The following is a 20236-nucleotide window of genomic DNA, read 5'->3' on the forward strand; positions in this document are numbered from 1 at the left end:
CACCTCGTGTCCACAGTAAGGCACGACTTCAGTACTCGGCGAATGTGTCTTGTCGATATTCGGAAGTAAGCTGGGCTTTCCCACGTTAGCAATTCCACAATTTGGAAGGCTCTGCGGTCTCGTGGGATTAGAGCATATAAAGAGTTGTTTAAATTTATTCTTAAGACTGAAAATAAAGTCGTACTGCTTAATTACTGTATGGAGAGAAAGGACTGGGGGATGGAGGAATGGAGGAATTATGGGTTCACAGATGAGATGTCAATTGAGGTGGGGGGACTCTTTGGGTTGAATCTTGTCTGGCGAGATAAAACAGAAAAGTGGCACGATGACTGTGTGGGATGGAAGAAAAAGCAGGGAGAAAGTGTAATGTGCTGGGGCATGATAGGATGGGGATGGAAGGGACCATTCTATGTATGGGAGATTGAAAGTAGTGAGGAAAAGGAGGAGGCAGTACGGGCTATTGCATTACTAGAGGAGGGAAGGGAGGCAGAGGAGAAGAGGTTGAATGAGGAATGGAGGAGCTCGGAGGAGTGGGAGGACCTGAGAACTACAGAATTAGCAGACTTCTCTACCCAACGCCATGCGGAAAAGCACCAAAATGCACCTAAGGAACGGGTACCTCAAACCCATTGGGGCAAAAAATTTAAGCTAGCAAAATATAAGAGGGGGGAAGGAAGGGGTATTGATTCTTGGCGCTATGTGAAGTGTGTTGCCCAACCACTTCTTTGGCCTACATGTCGTGAGCGGTTGGAGTTCAATACTTCCTTTGTGCTAATGGAGGACAATGCACCAGCACATGACTCCATTTTCACTAATGCTCAAAGGGAAGAAGAAGGGATTGAGAAGGTAGACTGGCCTGCAAATTCTCCCGATTTCAATCCCATTGAGCATATATGGGCCTTGATGAAAAGCCGTATTCAAACCCGCCGTGGTTATGAGAGAATCACTGCTCTACTACAAATGAGGCTCGTTCTTCAGGAGGAGTGGGAAAGGCTTACAATTGAGGAGATCAATAAAGAGGTAGCTAAACTTCCTAGTATCATAGCTAAATGTATTGGGGTCGAAGGAGGGAATAACTATCATGCTTAACGGAGTGGAGAGGCAAAATAACCGGAAAGAATAGGCCAATAGAAGAGAGAATTTAAGAGGCCGGAGCCTGACAACCAGTCTGATTACCGCCCATATTATAATTAGACTCTACAGACTACTAATTAATGGGCACTTCTGGCTTCTCAGTCAATGCCATTTTCATCATCGTAGGCGTGAGCAACATGATCCTCCTCTGCACCCCCGGCAAGAAAATCTTAAATGACCCATGTGTAAGTTGACTCTTGGCGTAACTTGGACCGTCATCTACATTCCGGAGACTTAAAAAAACGGCTAGTACTCGTAGCAAGAGCAACACACACCTCTCGCCTAACCTCCTCCGGAATCCTCACCCGTGTCTGGCACACAGCTAGCCTCCCCGTCCCCACCTCACCTTCGAGCAGAAACACGACCCGTGCGAGCCGCCCTATGCAAGGCCCGGGTCCTACTGTACTTCTTCAGCGCCAATAGCGCGCTTGCAACACCGGATAGGAATGACAAGGGAGCCAGCAGTTGTACTTGTATAGACGTGGGCGTTACTATATCTGTCGACTTCCCCGGCATCGGCGTAGGGGGGGAGAAGAGTAGTGAGTGAGGACTGATGCGGTAGTAACCCAGCTTCTCAAGGGAAGCGATTTAAAGCCAGAAAAGCATCCATAATACTCGAGCACCACAACGAGACCTACACTCCGACCTCTGCGGTCCACTAAGCGCTGCACACGCACGCACCGACCCGCCCGCCCGTAGGTGGTCCATACAACTATAGCACAATTAGACACGCACACCAGAACTTTCGCATATCGTTCCTTCCACGCTCGCAGGGACAACAGCGCAACAGAAGTCCTAGCAGCAATCAAAGACGCACCCCTAGCACACCTTCATTCACAGATTCCGGATGTTAAAGAACTACCTCATCCTCGGCATCTGGAAATTGTGCTTCAGATGGGGCGGTGCCAAGCACATCTATGAGAAGAATCCCGTTGACCCAATTGGGATCCATACGCGAGGTGCTTCCGCTCCGTTATTGACGTTGTTGCGGGGGCTTTTTGCCCACGCCCCGCTCTTTGCGCCTCATATAATTAGTACGTAGGAGGATGGGAACAGGGATATAGTACCCAGGACGCCGAACTATGCTAACGCGAACGTTATAAAATTGTTCTACCACGAGGCTATCTTCGCCAGTAACGCCGGGGATGGGGATGCCTGGTTGGGGCGCGAGAGGGCAAGACTCATACAGTAGGTTGGGGGCTAGCCAATATGCTCAGCACGAACGGCAAAGTGATCCCCGCCCAGCGAGAATCCCCCCGGTAGCCGGTGAAACGGGGGAACGGAATTACTAACCGTCAATCCCCTCTCCGCCCCCGTGATGGGCTCCGAACTTCATGGGAGATGAGACCAGGGAGGATGTTTCAGGTATCGCGTAATGAGCTGCGCGGGCCGCGGGCCGGGCCGGGCGAGTGATTGGGGGTGAATATATTTTTTTTCCACCGGACGATATCATAGGGGGGCTAAGCTAGTGCTGACAACTTGTTTGGATCACGGTACTGCGCCTGCTATGCTCGATCACGAGGCGACGCCCTGATGGGGAGGATCTTCGCGGGTTTGTGTACTGGTTGCGCGCACGAGATATGCGAGAGCTTTCACAGTCTACTGCACCGTACAGTACTCGTAATGTTCTGACGGTTAGGCCTACATTTTCCTGCATATGCATCTTATACCAATAGCAGAGAGCCCAAAAACGCATAAAACAAGGAAATATAACCTGGATTTAGGGCGCGTCTGGTCGCCACGCCAAACCTTCATTATTTCCCTGATTATGGGTTTCCCAGAAAACTCTTTTTAGCTTTTAAGTGGTGTGTGTCCGGCCGACATGAAAATGAGATGGTGAAAAATGAGATAATAATGTCAAAATGAAGGTTTGTGAAATACTGGTATTTCACAATCCTATATTTTGGAACTGTGTGCATGGGTCACAACCACCCACTACAACCACTGGGATTGATTTTCCGGGCGACCAGACACACTTCTTGGAACTTGAGAATGGTCAATTATGACAACTTGTGATTATTGCAGTTGCCAGCTGCAACCGACATTTTGTGATTATGAAGGTTTGAAAAGCCTTGGATGATTAAAACTACCAGTACTCCTGGGAATCACTCAAAAAAGAAAAGAAAAGAAAAGAAAAAGAAATTTGCAACCTACAAGTACAGTACTTCTCATCAGGTCTCATGCATCTAGTCTTGACGCTATATACAGACCAGGGTGCGCTCACAAACGCCAGGAAACGACGAGTAACTTATCTTGAATTCCAAATTTACAAATAGACTACGTCTCCCAAGTGCTTCGAAAGGGAAAAAGTAACAGCACGGCTAGAGGACAATAGAGCAGGAGAAAGAAAGGAAAAAAAAGTCGACGTAGATACCGTTATCCCCCTCCCTATCAGGCGCTCTCTGCAACTTGGCAACCAGCCAGGCTCTACCCCACTAATGTCCCATCCCCGCCGAAACCGCCATTTCCCATACTACCTACCGCTTCTTTTCATGTGGGCCGAGCATTACCATATTTCAGCAGGTATCGTATAAAAGGAGGTGTTAAAAAAATGGGGGGCGAAATTATCCCCCGAACTTCATTTCATGCAGTGCGTATCGGTTTTTGGCCGGCCCAGTAATATCTGTCCAGCAATTCATATCATGCACAATCAGTAATTGTTTGGAGAAGAAAAAATCAATTAAGCGCGGTTGAATGGACGGAGGCTTACTGTCTAAAGTACGAGTGGATCCTCGGGTCCGTCGCTTCGCGGCGTATGCCACCGTAGAATGCCTGTACTTCGATTGGTTTCCACTAGGGAATATTAGTCGGGGGGTAGGAGAGCGGATGCGATAACTTACGCCGAGATGCCTTGTCAGGAGTGCCGTTGTGAAGCCATCCTGTTTTTTCATTTCAATCAACCCTCTACATCTCTCGTGGGTGGCTGAGGGGGCAAGTTCATACCATGCCTTCTAGGAGGTTTAAAAGGTTATATTTTCCAACCTCCTTCTCCTTAGGATCCTTTGACCAAGGGCCAATTGGTACTCTGTCCATAATAATAGTCAGCGGGATTTGGCTCCTTTCTTCGGATGATGTTCTGCCCTCATGAGCCGCCCACACATACCTCATATTTCTTTCCCGCAAATCTGTGAATCCGGCACGACCCAGCCATCCGTATACTTCACCAGTGATGTCGAATCTCCGCCCGGACTCCTTGCCGGCTTCGAGAGCGTATTCGCACCATTTGTAGAGGTAGGAGTCGCTTGCTAAGGTTCCGTCGTCGCAATCATATGGGAGTTTCATCTCGACAACTTCGACCCATCCGCCGGGCGCTAGATACCTTCAACCACATGTCAGTTCAAACCGGACAGGGACCGAGAGGGTAATACGGATTCATACTTGTAGCACTGTTCGAGCAGCGCGGGCCAGTCACCAATGGCACCGAAAAGGCAGCGGATGTGGATGAAATCGAAATGACTCTCGGGATAAGTCCAAGGGCTTTCTGCATCGTCTATTTCAAAGTGGACGTTTGGGGGAACCCTATTAAAGCGGAGAAAAGTACATAATTAACCATGTAATTGGCCCCAATGCACCACCGGTACCGGCTTTCCAAATACGCAGGGTATCGGGCTATTAGAAAAGTGACATACCATTCGGGCTGTATTGGTGAAAGGTCTACCCAATATATTAGCGTTTGCCTGGTCACACGATCTTACACGATATGGTGCCGCCTTACCAGTGCCGATAACCTAAAACCAACATCAGGAGCTACTTAGCGGCGTCTCGAACATGACTAGTAGAAAAGGTTTCAACCCACCTCTGCGTCTGGGAACTTGTCGGCTATGTCCATTGCCCAACTGATAGTTGCGTTATTGTAAGTCAGTTATCGAGTGCCATTGCACGGGAAATTTCAAGGGGTAGGAGATCTCGACGCACATTCCTGTCCCGGTCCCAACGTCCAGAATTCGCTATTTCATGAAAGGTTCAGCATCTATAACAGACTAGGGGGTAAAACTTACCTTTGGTCGCTCTATCGGCGCTATATAGAGATCTCCGCCCAAGAGAAGGAGGTATATGTGATGGCTTTCTGATGGTTAGCCGCCTCCTCGACACTTAGTGACAGGACATATACAAGATATCTAGCTGATTGTTTTGATTCTATGCATTGTTAGATAAACTCCCTTGCTGCCAATCTGGTACGAACCTCATCATTCGGCGCATAATATGCCCCTGTTATAGTTAGTCTGCTGGCGGAAAATGGGGTGAGGGTGGAAGAGCGAGGTCATGCCTTGTCGAAATGCATGGTATCGCCTCCCATTCTCATAGGCGTAATCGAGTATCGACGACGAAACGGAGAAAGTATCATCCTCGGTCGCAAGATAGCTTTTAGATTCGGTCAATACAAAATTGTTTATGGATAGGCATTGTGAGAATGGGATTCTGACTTTTCGGCGCGAGACTGAGGGGACACCACCCCAGAGATACCAGAATCAGCTCTTTCGTCCTATTGCACATGTTTCTCCATCAGTGTCTGTTCCGGAGACAGGCCAGAGTTGGTCGAGAATAAGCTGCGGAAGCAACTGGCCAACTTACCATGCTTCTTCTACTCAGTTTTCCGATTGTGGGCGCGATAAACGTTTAGGAACCCCGCAAAATGCAACTGTTGTACCGGTAGCGCGGGGGGGAAGGCAGAAGCAACTTTCGGGAAGACGGATATTTTTACCAAGAACCGCTTCTCTCTCGCTTCTCGAGACCAGAAAAAAGTAATCACGGCCCCACGATCTGGGTAAATGGCCAAGAGCTTGTGTCAGGCGATAGGTGGGTGGGTGGGATTGGCACCGTTCGAAGGAAAGCGAAGGACAAAGCAGCGGAAAAAAAAACAAAAAAGGAGACAAAGGAAGAATCACTGAGCCAAATAAACCTCTGCGAACGGATCGCGGCTTTTCCAGTCTCTTGAAGAGCGTGGGGTAAACCGGGGATTTAAATGAGAGCAGAATCACTCTACTCGAGCACTGGAATGTCTCTGGCGATGAACCACCTCTCGTAGCAGGCAGGAAGTGCCCGAGAACAGGGATTCGCAAAATTTGTGACAAAAAAATCCGTGCGTATCTAGAGTCCATACAAATTCACGACCCCTGCTTGCGGGTACTCATACTCGAGTACCAGTACCCCTTGCCTCCTACGAGTACCGTACTGTACTACCGGTACCGGTACTCGAGTAGACCCTTGTAATACTGCATGGGGAGTTTCGCTCGTCCAAGATCCGCACAGAGCCCATAACCACATAAAGTTACTCGTACATACTGAACTCCCTCTAGCACCTTTGTTGAGCCTGAGGTTTGCCGAGTCTTTCACCGACCCCGCACTGATGGCGCGAATAAATTGAATCCCCGAGCTGACAAAGGTGTAACATTGGTGTTATGGATCTGATTTCGTGAAGGTGGTGGGAAGCAATTGGAACCGGCCAGGGTGTGGGGCGACCGACGCTGATTATTTAGGATGGCTTGTGGAACGATGATATGTTGGGTTCCCTATCAATAAGTTCCCGATTTTCCCTTGACTCAGTAAATGCGCTGATACGGTAGTCAACTACCGCGGCGACAAGATGCGGAGGTATAAAAGCAACAACATGATTCTCCATCTAAACCATTGATTCTGCTGAACCTCCGAAACTAACTCGATCCCCATTAGGAGAACCAATATCGCCAAATTCCAACCACTGCGTCGTCCAGAAACCGCCCTACACCATGGACGAACAGATGTCTCAAAACAAAAAGAAAGATAAGGGCCAAACCGAGGGAAGCAATTCCACATTAAGCAGGGGCGGCCAGCAAAGCTAGTGATTGGGTTCTTTGAAATATTTCACGATCAGCTCAACGCTGAGCCCGCCCCGACTGACCAGAGCTACAGGGCTTTCACCAGAGTCCAAGATTCCAGAGAATCGTATCCTACTCCCCCCTACACACTCCAGTCACTCGCTCCAACTTGGTCAGAACAATCTCCCCAGATTGGTGGGGGAAACGTCGTTCAAACAGTGGTCCCTATGCGAATCGGGCGGTTCGCAGCACGCATGCAGAACACGCGTTGCCAAAGAGTGGCTCAATTGTGAGGAGGCAGGACCCTCGTGAGTGAGGAGATACCTGGGTATGGACGTTGGTGACAGGTGGGGGGGGGCAGCCAAGGATCCTGGAGGCCTGGCCGTTCTACCCCCATACCCTCATGGGAAACAGAAGAATGGGTTTGGTATGGAGATTGCTCAAACAAGCAAAAAGCTTGGACACCTCTAATCCCTGACTGTCCGGTCACCCATGTCCATACCCTAGTACGATAGCCCACCATGGCACACAACCAAAACCGCCGCAGCCATCCATTACACAACAGCTATGCCACTAGTTGGAAACCAAAATTTCCCCTCAAGCGCCTAGACGCACTGGCACGCGCTGACATCAGATAACAGGCGGTCATTATATATCAAGGAGGTGGTGGTGCCCACGGAGTTGTACGAGTATCTCCATGCAGATGGATTTAAAATTCCGGAAGACCGGAAATTCCATCGGCCTGCCAATACAGCGCTGGCCCCGCTGCCAGCATCGAGGTGGACGTATCCAATTCACGGGTATTGTCCGGAATGTTCCTCCGCAGAATCGAACGACTTATCTCCTCACAACGGGCCGAGATAGCCTGGGATCATTGCGCTCACCGCTATGTGAGAAAGACTTAGTGGAGATATTCTTAATATAGTTAATGAAATTACTCTTGATCAAGCATCCCAAAATTTTATTGAATCCTGACAGATGTCAAAATAGACTTTGAGGCAAACATACGGTAATCGCGCCGTATTGGGTTCCGATTCGAAAAAGAGGGTATTTGAGTTAATACTATCGGTAGTTATCGACCCCACACGGGATGCCATTTTGATGCGTAGCACGTTGTTGTGCTCCAGCGCCGTAGATATACAGTATATATTATACATGTCTCGGTGACAGTGCGTCTCGCTAGTTCTTCGGCTGGCCTTGAACATTGTTGACGCATATTCGCGTGCCGGTAGGCAGGATGATTTTTTTCAGCCCGTAAAGTAAATTTTTGGCGATGGTAAGCTCCCGCCCGATGCCGGTAGCGCCCCTCTGCCGGGGTGCGGGTGCTCGTAAACAGCATCATCCCGGCGTTCCCACCGAGCTTTTGGTTCATTGTGTGGGAATAGTAATATCGAATCCATTACCAGCCATTGAGCGGTGAAGGGGGTGTCATGTGGTTATCACGAAGAGCTTCCTCCGTATCAGCTGTCCCAGCAAGGACCAATCCACTCCCATCCATCAAACAGCGCGGGACTCGCGCGGACGGATAATCATGTGCAGAAAATCGCTATCCGTCGGCAATCACTCGGGACCAGAGCAGGCTAGTGAGGGCGGAAGTGGCCTTGGGGGCGATTCCAAACATGGTGGCAAGTTGACAGCCACCGCAGGGCTAATGTTGAAATTCTAGATATCTGTTGACCGGGTTATCTAGAACCCAAAATTCGGGACCCGGGGGGGTGGTTGCCGGGAGCCATCATTTGCATGTAGGCTATAAAAATTTGTGTCATTCCTATACTCGAGTAGAAAATTAGCTTGGGATTGTCTTTACGGGTAGTAAGCAAGGATCGCTGGAATGGGGGAAATTTTTTGGGGAAAGGATTGAGAAGCTGGAAACAAGTGGACTCGGGATGATGGCTCAACTTGACCCCTATATAGCTTGCAGTCTCCTACAATTAATAGGTGTTTTTGGATTGCGTACGTAGGACCCACTCTTGAACGTGTTCGCCTTTCAGATCCCAAGAAGCTATTGCTTCATCTCTGTTAGTGAATCTATAGTTCGGTCCGCGGGGACCCATGCCCGCCGGCCACGGGTCTAGTTCGACAATATGCATGGTGGTAGCTATAGTACAGTACCGTAGCTAGATCGTGAAAACCCGTCATTACTCTGATCACGGAGAACAGGCTCGGGAAATTGAAAATGGGGAAAGGGACCGAGGCTCATTTGTGGGTTATCCTCATACACGTGTCCAATTCTAAGGCTATGATGTCACAAAAGAACGACCAAAGAATGAATTTCGGCTACCAATTAAACACCATGGTACGGTGTACCGCGGAGGCCACCCGCTTTCCTACGTCGGATTCAGGCCTTTATTCAAAGAGTTGCATGTTGGCATACTTCGCATTCTTACACTACAACCTGTCATTTTACATCGACTTGCTAACTTATATCTACTCCACAACGCCCCACCAGGCGATTCCCCCGACAGCGCCTCCAAGAATTGCGACTGGCGGCGGTACATTCCACCATTGGACACTTGAATAAGTTACGGCTGCTACCACGACCCACCAGGGCTCTAATCCTAGGCTCCCACTTCCATCTTGGCCGCCTTGCAAATATCCGATTTGCCAAAGTCTATACACCGCGGTGAAGACGAGGCCCACAGCTGTAGCATTCACACCGCGGAGCAACGAGACAACGGCCGGCTTTGTTCGTAGGACCCGCCAAATCGATTGGACGCCGATGGAGAGTGTAATTCCAGGAAAGAAGATTCCTAGAAACCCTAAGAAAGCGCCAAGAACAGAAGACGAACCACGATTAAGTGCAAGGGCTCCGAGATACACCGCAACTAAATGATTGTTAATCGGATATAGGTGAAGAGAGGGGGAGGGGGAAAGTGGAATTACAATTGAAGTTTGGTCCGGGGAAAGCTTGGATGATGGCAAGGCCAAGAAGGAAGTCACGGGATGAAACCCATCCGGGCTCAACGACATATTCACGGAGAAGGGGGATAACGACTGGCCCTCCACCAAATATGATGGTTCCGGCAAGATACATATTCGCAAACAGGTCGAACTCCAATGGAGTGTTGTCGAGTCCACGGACACTCATCAGAGCAATAAAGGAGGCTAGATTCCGTCAGTGCCACCCGCCAACATCTCGAGGGGGATAACTACCGAAAAATCCGATGATAATCAAAATCCCGACCTTCACCGGGATAGCATGGGAAACGGTGTCAATTCCCTGAGGTTGTGGAGTCGCTTCAGCCTCGGCTGTGATCTCGTTCTCCGAGTCTCCCGGCGCTGGAGAAGCTGTTGCCCCGCTTGCCTCAGCACGGCCAGCTGCCCGCCTCTGCAGACCTCCATCCCGAGCAGGGTTTCTGTTTTCCAGCGGGACAGCACCGGACGCAATAGACTCCTCGGCCTCCCTTTGCTCGTTCCTGTTTTTCCGGCTAAACCGAGCCCTCATACGGCCAAACTTGGCACGTCCCCAAAGGTCCCAGAAGATTGTGATTATACCTCCGATGGCCATCAGTAGCGGAAAGTACCATAGTGCGTTATATGGAAGCCCAGCACAAGCTCCTAGTATGACAAGCATACGAGTGAGAGGATCTGTGATAGCTTTCTCGGCGAGCTAAGGCTGTCAGTCAGATAAGCTAATTGGAAATAGAACCGAGAATGTTACTTGGACGGCCGCCAGAGCGATAATGCCGACGGTGCTGGCATTGAGACCAGAGAGCAAGCCATAAACTGGGTCAGGAAGGACCTCGCCTATTCTCTCAACCCCGAGCGCCAGAGCAAACATCCCAATTGCACCCGGAAGACTAAAACTCATTAGACGAGCTCTGGAACCAGAGTGTGGTCAAAAAAAAACCTCCAGATAAGGAATGCGAGGAAAGCTGGAATAAACCCAGCGTGTATCAAAGCGATACAAAAGGCAAATTTTGTGCTCGCCGGTCCGGGGAGTGCCTGGCAGATGGCAAACAGCTCTTGGTACTACTCAGATCAGCATAGTGATCTCCAGTCACCCGGGGATAAAGACCCACGGTTTGATCATCGATCCAAGGAATCCTCCCATTCTCGGCATCCACAAACCTCTTGCGCAGGATCTGAAAATGCACTGGAGGGCCACCGAAAGAAGTAAACCCCAAATCCCAATAATTCGCGACAATTTCCCACAGCCGAAGGCCTAGGCCCCCCTTCATGGCCTGGTAGGCATCTGGTTGATTGCTCTGTAGCGACCTGAATATTGCTGACAAAGGCATGTCTGGAGTTTCGCGTGCTCGGGCGATGAAGAGGAGAGCTAATTAAACGTTGATTTACTGGGTATGGTAAAGCTTGGGCTGGAGAGGCTTTGGCCAATTAAGTGCGGAAGTGTTAGCGCATGAGGCCGGGAGCCGCAAGAATCTTGGCACAGTTCACTCAAAATTTTCAATCGCCTTGTCAAGGAAGGATTGCGAATCCGAGTGATCTATCGTGAACAGTGAATGCCGTCCGACGGCCCAAGGGCCTTTTCCGGCTCCCCGAAAACCAATTCCCATGGATAGAATATTATGGCCAATCTCTGTGTAACTAAATTGTGGTATCGTATGCAGCCCTAGCCCTCACAAACCACCGAAATAGAGTCTTGGTGGTGCCGATACTTGAAGCATTTGTAAACACGCTGGTTACAATCGGAATTCCCGAGCTCTTAACCCAAATCTCCGTTTTCTAGGAAACAAGGAATCGCCTGCGTGTACCACGCAGTGTCGGTTCGGGGGGGGGGTATGTCGAGATAGTACATACGGGGAGGAAGTACGTTTTAGCACTAACTTAAACATCTCAACTATGGCGTTCATGCTAATTCTAGTTTCTACACATACTCGAGTACTGTGCATGGCTTATCTTGACATACCTCCCCCCCCCCGAGCCGACATAGTTCCTGCCACAAGTTTAACAATTTATGAAGTATCAAGATATCCCCAAAGATAAATCAAAGATAAATACTCCATGATGTATTAGAATACTTTAAAGATGAAAAGGCAACTTCAACTTGAAGTTACTTGGTAGAAGTCTTAAACCTTCTTCGAGTCTTCATGTTCATGGTAATACAAATCAATCGGTGATTAGTTTTGCCATTTATGTTATATATTAGGTAGACAAAAGGAAATTCAATAGTGAAAACCCTGTTCTGCTTGGGGAGGTTCGGTCCGGAATTGTACTCTGTGGTGTTCGGGTAACGGAATCGCAGTGTTCAATCGGGTGTCACATCGGTCTGGTGGAAGGAAAAATTTTATAAATTGAATAAGTAGATAATTTTATTTGATCAACATCTCCCTATTAACCTTCAAGTCAACCACTTAATAAACCCTAACATCCTGCCCAGCATTCCACACATTTCTTCCTCCAGATACCATCGCACCATGTTGCTGCACACAAGCAGTAGTAACAGCATATGCAAAGGTTCCAAAGGTCCTCCAAGTCATCCAGGTAGGTTGTGATGAGCATATACCAAAGTGAGAAGTAGAATAATTTGCATGTTCAGTACATGCTCCGCCACCAGGATTGCGGACAGGTCCAAATTCGTTTTCTGAGCGAGAAATAACAATAGAGACAAGATGAAGGGAGTCTGAGTAACGGGGACTAGAAGGACTAGTATCGCAGTGAATATCTTGAGCTATAGGATCGGAGGAGGATTTAGATGCGGCAATAATTTCAGGGTCCAGGAAGGTTCCCTTAATCAGATTAAGAATATCAGCGTCTTTGTTGGAGGAAGTTTCTCCAATCTCACGAATCCTGGTCCAAATAGGGTTGCCTGCAACTTTGTCCAATGCAGAAGGAGATGTAACACCTTGAGTGTTGAACACTTCATCAGAGATAGGAATAGCAATTACTGAAACTGGAAAGATGATACAGGAGAGGAAAATTAAAAGGTTCTGATAGAGCATTGTGGCTTAGTAGTTTGTAGAAGGAATAGAGAGACTTTATAGAGAGACTTTATAGAAGAGAGTTGGTCTGATAAGAAGTGGTGGTTTGAGGGAGAACTTGAATGAGTGTTGTTGCAGTTGAGTAAATAGAGGGAGAGAGGAAAGAAAGAAAAAGGGAAGGGAGGAGGGATTTAAATAAAGAAATCAGAGTGCGGGAATACTAGTATAACTGTTCCTTGTCTTATATGCTTGACCTAGCTTTTTAATGTAATTCTAATACAATTCTTCTCTTTATACTATTTTATTACAATATAATAATATTCTACTTATCTCCGTTACACCGTTACACATTGCAGTGAGTTTTATATCCTTGGTCATATTACGGTTAGCTCGGCCCTGACGGGTGATCCTAATGGAATGCCGACTTTGTTTGAGATCGGGTTCCGCTACGGGTTAGCTAAATATTGACCGCGAAGCGGCGCAACTTTGGTACTATGCAGGCTGTTCCCAGACGGTACTTGACTCGAGTGCCTCGCGTTTGAGAGCAGACGTTCATGTTTACGGTGAGAGTTGGTGAGTATTCTCCCACTCAAAAATATTTAAAAATAAGTAAATAAAAATAAAAATAAAAATAGACTATTATTTCACCGTTTATACAGTATCCTCAGTTGTTTGCACACTTGCATACACCTAAGCACTCCTAGAAAAAAGAAAACTCAATGAATTCCGATAGACCGCCACTCTGAAGAACTAACTAAATAAATGCATGATATAGGCTCTTTTTTATCACATAAATGTTTGTTCTCTCTACTTCAGGGCCTGTTCTGTACTTACCGTACCAAAAAGAATCTATGGCGGTAAAATTAATTCTTATCTAGCTCTGTCACGATAGAGATCGAGCGAGACATGCCAGTGGGCTATGGAAAATAGACGGTAGCCCCTCTGTCAGCATAAGGAATAGTTAGTATCATAAATAGTGATGGGCTAGATCATGATCGAGCAGATCATAGGGGTTCCGCCCGAGCATGATCTGATCGGGGCGACCTCATGATCGAATGATCGATCAAATTGGTAGACCCTGATCGAGTGATCGAGCAGTGATCGAGCATGCCCACTCATCGAGTATAGTCGATTATGCTCGAGTCTAGCCGGCCACGGTCAACTTTTCTTCACCATCACGGTATGCTAATAGCACGCGGAAAATCCTTACTCTCAACCAATTTAAAACTTGAGTTAGTCTCGACAATCATCACAACCATCAATATTCTGTATTCCTTTATACCGAAGAACCGACTAGATGCCTGAGGATCCCCCACTTCCTGTGTGAGTATGAATGGACTCCGTTCGGGTCACTTCCGTATTGCGGGTCAGCTGTTTGCCTTTAGTTAACCGACAGTATCCTTATGGTCGCACTCCGGAGGCGATAGCCTTCCACGACGCGTTCGGAAACGGGCAAGTAGATGTTGTGGGATATTTTGAAGCGTACGGGCACCAACTATGACGCCCGGCATGTCGTAGGAGACTATGAGAGCGAGGACATTTTAGGCAAGAGAAGTGGGAGGTAAAGCGTGTTAAAGAATCAATAGTAGAGTGTGTTGTCGAGGATATGTTATCGAGTGTGCGGCGTAGAGAGTGTTTATATAAATAGGTGATATCACATGATTACCAAGATGGATATAGGTATAATATTATACATATTTAGATAGAGCGATCGATCATGACTGATCATGATCGAGCATGATGGGGCAGTACCCCCGATCGAGCAACTCGAGCAGATCATGAGGGTCCTGCTCGAGCATGATCTGATCGTGGCATCACTAATCATAAATTATCACAGACAAAAATCGTCCTTTACATAAAACGGAATGACACCGCAATTTTTAAATCTTGAGCTAATCATGCCAGTACGATACTGCTCTTAAGCTACCCCTCCGCCTGGGTTTTCTCCTGGGTCCTGTTTTTTACCCCTCTTCACAACATCAATCAATCACCATCCATTCCTTTCACGCTCACATCCCTGATCTAGACTTTCTACTGTTAATTCTTTGCCCCCCCCCCAGATAGCTACCTTATGCAATAGTGATGGGTTGGTCCGGAGATAGTATTGTGAGGCACAGGAATACTTGGCCAGCTGTTGGTTGAGCAGTTCGTTATGATATCTTGAAATCTGTGTATGAAAATACCTTGGAGAGAAATAGTACGTTCGGCCTGCAGCTCACACTCCGCCCACAGGGGGAATAAGGAAAAATGACCAAACGTGATTAGAGATGATCAATTGCTTAACCAACGGCGTGCCTGGCGGGCCCTGTGTTTCGCCCTTGCTTCCCCATCTCTGATCGTGTTCTAAGTTACCCGTAGGCTATAATTCCTGGCCGCCGTTCCAAAGCAAATCCAAATTCGAAAATCGTGCGCTTTCCCGACCGCGCCATATCGTCATGCATACTAAACATGGTCCTCACCCTTTGATTGCATTGATGCATGAAGCAATCAGGTAGAACCGCCACTTTGCTCATGCAACTTGGATATCGAGCCCACTCGTGTGATTGGTTGTATAGTTGATCACTCTGATGTGAATAAGAGCACCTTTCCGGTGTTGGGCGAACTTGCTAGCCTTTGTGTCTCAGAGCCTAGCCGGTAGGTGGCTGCTGCAGCCCTGCAGCTGAGGTTCCATTAGCGAAAGTTACGTCTAACTATTGGTGAGAATGGAAATTTCAGCAATTGGTTGGCTCAATTTCGAGATCTGATGCGTATTCCTAGCGCACTCAAACGTCCCGGTCGTCCAAGGTAGGTTGTCTTGGAGTGCCGGACTCTGGCGCGGGCCCTTCGCAAAAACAGGAGCCCGAGGGATTAGCTATACTTTCGGGCCGTCGGGTACTAGTACTATTCCTAAATAGGTCCGGGAGTTACCTTTACGAGTAGTTGACGGCAGTCAGGATACCTGCCAAGACAACTACAGGGCCAGGCGGCCATCAGGGGCAGAGCTTTGGACAGAAGCCGCCACTGCCGTCCATCCCGGGCACCACCGTCTTCATTGACACCGTCAACCACGCCATTGAGTGAGAACAGACGGACTGTGCTACCGGTATTAGACTAGGTACATTGGCCCAGAACACGTCCTGGCCTTGCTTATTAATACCACTGGTGATTAGATTATATAAACACTGGCCTCCTCTCTCCCCTGCGCTCAGAAGAATCTTACAGGTTAACAACGCCATTTTCAAATTTAGTTGCTTTTGCACACCCTTCTTATTTAAGTCTTACTTCCGAATTCAGGACGTTTATTGCCACGGTTATCTAGGTAGTACAGTACAGTGGACTGTAGAACGGTCATCCCTCAGTGGAAATCCATGACCAATTATATTAGCAGGTGGTTTCTTAGGAAAGAAGCTATTATGAGTGGCAGAGGCAAAAGAGCCTGAAGGTTTCTTCAGAAGAACTACATTGACAGCGGGACTCCATTGTGAATGTGCTCTTATCGCCTAGTTGATCGAAACTAGTAGTGGTCGTATCATAGTAATGGTGGCACCAGTGTAGATCATGTTGTAACTGGGGGTACGGTAGTGTGACTGATACCCCTTTTAGGGAACTAAGATGTTGTAGTGGTGACAGGAGTGTTTTTTTCTCCTTTTGATTCGTCTCGGAACATAGGTTGCTTGGCGTGTTTCTCGCCCCCTTTCTAGAGGAAGAGATTTCGCACTGTGATGAAAAAGCACATGGCCCCTTTACGGTGGGAACTTGGATAATTGAGCCGTTGTGCTATGAAGTCCAAAATTTCCTTGTCTGGATAGGGGCGAAAAACACAGAAGAAGAAAAAGGATACAGCCCCTTTCCCCCTTCCGAGACAAAAAAAGGAAAAGGTTCCTTGACCTTACTGAGAAAGGAAAGCCCAACGACATACTCGAGTACGAGTACAAGTGCGGTGGCACACGGTTCAGTTGTTCAAATTCCCACGGTAAATCGAGTTTTTCAGATATTGGTTGTCAGCAATCAACCTCTCATGCAAGAATGGTTGATACGGTATGATGTATGATACGAGATACGAGACTGCGCCATCGACCCTTCCGAGAGAATTTCAAACAAGCCAAGTTAGTATATAGTATGACAGCCCGAATAGTTTCTATTCCCTTCATCCCCAAAACCGGATACCCTCCGGCAAAAAACATTCCCAATAAATGGTAAATCCAGAGAATATGGAATATTGAATAGGAAGTCAATTATTATGCCATAAAAGTGCTCTGCCGAGCAAGGCCCTTTAAAGAGAAGAGTTAGCCTGTTAGCCTAGCAATAGCACAATTGTTTCACCAATGCACCTACAGAAAGCCATGAAACAGGGCCAAACATCTGAGCGTTGACGGCGTACGGTAGGTTGTGTGTGCCGGTAAGTGCTATCGTCTGCGCAGCGCGCGCCAGCACCAGCACCAGCGGTGCTGTACTGTAAAAGGCTTCGAGTTATGTGCTTACCCCGGGCGCGGCGGGAGTACGGTACTTCACAGTATGATACTCGTACTGGTACAGCACAGTGCCAAGTGAGGGGTGCAGTGGGGTACGGTGCGCTGCAGGCAGGCACGACAAATCTGGCGCAATGGCTGTCTGGGAGAATACGGGAATTATCAAACCGGTACAATCTGGCCTGATTCTGGTTGTGTAAAAAAAAAAAAAACGAAGGTTTCAGAACCGACGGTTATGGTATCATATTCGGCCCGTGTTCTCGCCCAACCTTATCATAAGTTGGTTAAGCACTCCAACTAGGGCCATATCTGGTGTCCCCACCCCTCTATAAATCTGCAATATGCCAAACACCCCAGTAGTTTCCCAAACCCATGAAACCACCCCCCCGTCCGGAGTGCTGGGGGTAATGCCAGCACAGTGCCGGTACTTCCAGAAGCGTACGGTATGTAGCACATACTCGTTGTCATGCATTGTCACTCGGTTTGCTCTTGGCATGCATGGGTCGGTTTTGTGTCGGAAACGTGTTGGGTTTCGATGGCTCGGTGCGGATTTATATCATTTGTACTCACTCACTCGTACCGTGGAGTGCTCCGGGAAATGAAAAGGAAAAAAATTGAATAATGAAGTGTAAAGTTTATGTGATCCCAAAACCCCATCCCCCATCCCAATATCGTGAATAACTTGTGATACCACCCGCGTAAAAAAAATACTCTTGCAAACTGCCAACATCAAGCCAGCTACGACACTACGAAGATGAAAAATATAAAGATAGAAATCAATGCTGATAAGGCCTCGGGTAATCCCCACCCACAGCCACGACATGCACACTCCCCATCTCATGCCCTTTTATCTCCGCCGCACCAGGACGCGGGATTCCCCCCTCCCCACCTTCCTTGGCAGGGCTGCCATTTTCGGGCAAGTTTTTTTTCCCCGGTTTTTTTTTATGACGGTGCAGGAAGATGGAGTAAGTGATCAGGGTAATCATAAATAATATCCTATCATATCACCCCCCCCCCCGTTAGCTATCACCCAGTCTTCATTCAGCAACCAAGGCGAGCGGTAACTCACCAAACAATTCCTCCCAGACCAGCCGCAGCCCCAGCACATCTCCACCCAGCTCTGTACCTCGCATACCGTTCCTCTGCCTCCTTGGTTATGTTGTCCAGGTAGTCTGAGCCGAAAACGTCATTTGAGGATGATGAGGAGGATGATGAGGAGGATGATTTTTTGGCATCGCGCTTGCGAAGGGAACCGACAGTGAGCAGTCCGAGCGAAGCCCACGACGCTTGCGTCGCGAAAGGGGATAGCCAGAAAAACACGCCGAAAATCTCGAGGACGAAAGCGGCCCAGCAATTGTACAGTTTTGGCGCCCTGAGGGGGGTTATGAGAAGGTAAGCACCTACTATGAGGGTAAACATGCACTAGATGTTTACTGTTAGTATGGTCAGGTAGACGGGGGGAGAGGGAGGGGATGTACGGTGAAGATGTTGAACCCGAACGTGCCGAAAGTATTCCCGTACGGGATTGCGCTCAGGGCGAAAGCTGCCAGTGCAAGAATGAGCACCGAGAGGGAGACCTGGGCTATGCGGATGAACTTTATCCATGGCGGCTGGTCCACTACGTGTTGGGCTGTGTAGGAATTCATTTTGAAAAGGAGGGGACACACAAAGTGGTTTGTGTAAGTAGCTAGTATGAGAGGAAAGGAAAATGGGAAAGGATCTGTCCCGATAAAGACGTAAGCACTGAGGAGGCGGTGGAGAGGGACTGGGGAGGAGAATGGGAATGGACCGAGTTATATACTAGTATCCACTGTTTGACAAGCAATTTTTATTACGTTCCACGCTCGCCTCGTGGCTATCGATACTACTGTACAAGTACGAGTAACCCCCTTCCACACTATTGACCCCCTACATTCACAAAAGCTCAATCATTCCCCCCCTCCGCCCCTGTCGCTCTGTGTATCCTCGAAAAGCCTATGATACCACAATGTTTGATATCCCTCAATCCAGGTAACTGCTCCCGAAGATCCATTTTTAAGTACCGGTATGATACTTCCACAACACTTCCGCCCAATCAGACCCTAAATTTAAACCATCTCGTGCTTTGGGCACGAAACTAACAACCTGACACTGGAATAGCATATCATACTTGTGCTCTTTTTCCTCTCCCGGTACCCTACTCCCACTCCACAACAAGGGGGAACTTCGCTTCGGCCCCAAAAAGACCGCTATTGGATCCCTCCCCCTTCCCTCTTGCATAAGTAATCAGAATAAGATTAATGCGCGTGGATGGCGATCAAAAAGTCGCAAACAGAGTTGAGTGCTCTGGTCAGTCTGACTCTGTGGAACTGCACGTATCACAAGGTTTGTTCTGGCCAATTCAAAGGGGAGGTTGCACAAGGACAGCCCACCGTACCAATACTTGTGCTCCAATACGATGCCGTATTTTGGGGGATGGAGGAGCCAAGGTTCAGGGGTTTTCCTGCTGGTACCTTGCATACTGTACTCGTACAAGCGGGCGTTTGGTGAAAGTGCAAAAGGGTTATGTCTGAGTGCTTTTTTTTTTTGGCAGAGTGACTAAAGGGAAAGGGGTTTTTGCCTATCGATTATGAGGTTCCTGGTTGTGGCGGGTTACAAGTTAATTTCCGGTATTCGGCTTCGCCACGATATTTGCGCATTTGGAGAAAAATATGAAGGCCAAACACCCGAGTGGTCAATTAGCGATTCAGTGTAGCGAGGGGGTAAATTGGCGATAATTTCTCAATAACCTGACTGCATTCAGCCTTTCGCCTCTTCAAGGTTTGGAGAATGGGTGTTGTTGCTGTGAGGGCAGTACACTGTACAATACTGACTGTACTCGAGTACCAGTACTGTGCCCGTATTTGTTGCCATCTAGCGAGACTCATAAAACCCCAGGTCCTGATCCCTGCAATACGCTTGTCAAAACTTGAGGAGCGCTTCCCACACTGGGGTAGAG

General features: G+C 48.1%; 3 protein-coding genes; all 3 read right to left on the bottom strand.

Moving 5' to 3' along the window:
* Positions 1–3276: 3276 nt before the first annotated feature.
* Positions 3277–8255, bottom strand: GSTUM_00004986001 (uncharacterized protein). XM_002836988.2 has 19 exons: positions 7938–8255; positions 7607–7815; positions 5783–7534; positions 5707–5719; positions 5559–5617; positions 5458–5496; positions 5318–5343; positions 5246–5271; positions 5133–5196; positions 5050–5081; positions 4931–4970; positions 4850–4862; positions 4764–4788; positions 4513–4653; positions 4238–4453; positions 4078–4159; positions 3975–4013; positions 3845–3927; positions 3277–3757 (listed from the first exon to the last, which is right to left on the bottom strand). The coding sequence occupies exons 3-19, from the start codon at positions 6231–6233 to the stop codon at positions 3718–3720; spliced, it is 1389 nt and encodes a 462-aa protein (XP_002837034.1). The 5' UTR covers positions 6234–7534; positions 7607–7815; positions 7938–8255; the 3' UTR covers positions 3277–3717.
* Positions 8256–9274: 1019 nt separating this feature from the next.
* On the bottom strand, positions 9275–11233 carry GSTUM_00004987001 (uncharacterized protein). XM_002836989.2 has 6 exons: positions 10952–11233; positions 10780–10901; positions 10591–10729; positions 10083–10539; positions 9813–10034; positions 9275–9754 (listed from the first exon to the last, which is right to left on the bottom strand). The coding sequence occupies exons 1-6, from the start codon at positions 11168–11170 to the stop codon at positions 9357–9359; spliced, it is 1557 nt and encodes a 518-aa protein (XP_002837035.1). The 5' UTR covers positions 11171–11233; the 3' UTR covers positions 9275–9356.
* A 6655-nt stretch (positions 11234–17888) lies between these two features.
* GSTUM_00004989001 (uncharacterized protein) lies at positions 17889–18987 on the bottom strand. XM_002836990.2 has 4 exons: positions 18738–18987; positions 18513–18681; positions 18329–18431; positions 17889–18255 (listed from the first exon to the last, which is right to left on the bottom strand). The coding sequence occupies exons 1-4, from the start codon at positions 18903–18905 to the stop codon at positions 18036–18038; spliced, it is 660 nt and encodes a 219-aa protein (XP_002837036.1). The 5' UTR covers positions 18906–18987; the 3' UTR covers positions 17889–18035.
* Between the last annotated feature and the right edge of the window lie 1249 nt (positions 18988–20236).

Source organism: Tuber melanosporum, assembly GCF_000151645.1.
Source record: "Tuber melanosporum whole genome shotgun sequence assembly, scaffold_17, strain Mel28".
Taxonomy (NCBI): domain Eukaryota; kingdom Fungi; phylum Ascomycota; class Pezizomycetes; order Pezizales; family Tuberaceae; genus Tuber; species Tuber melanosporum.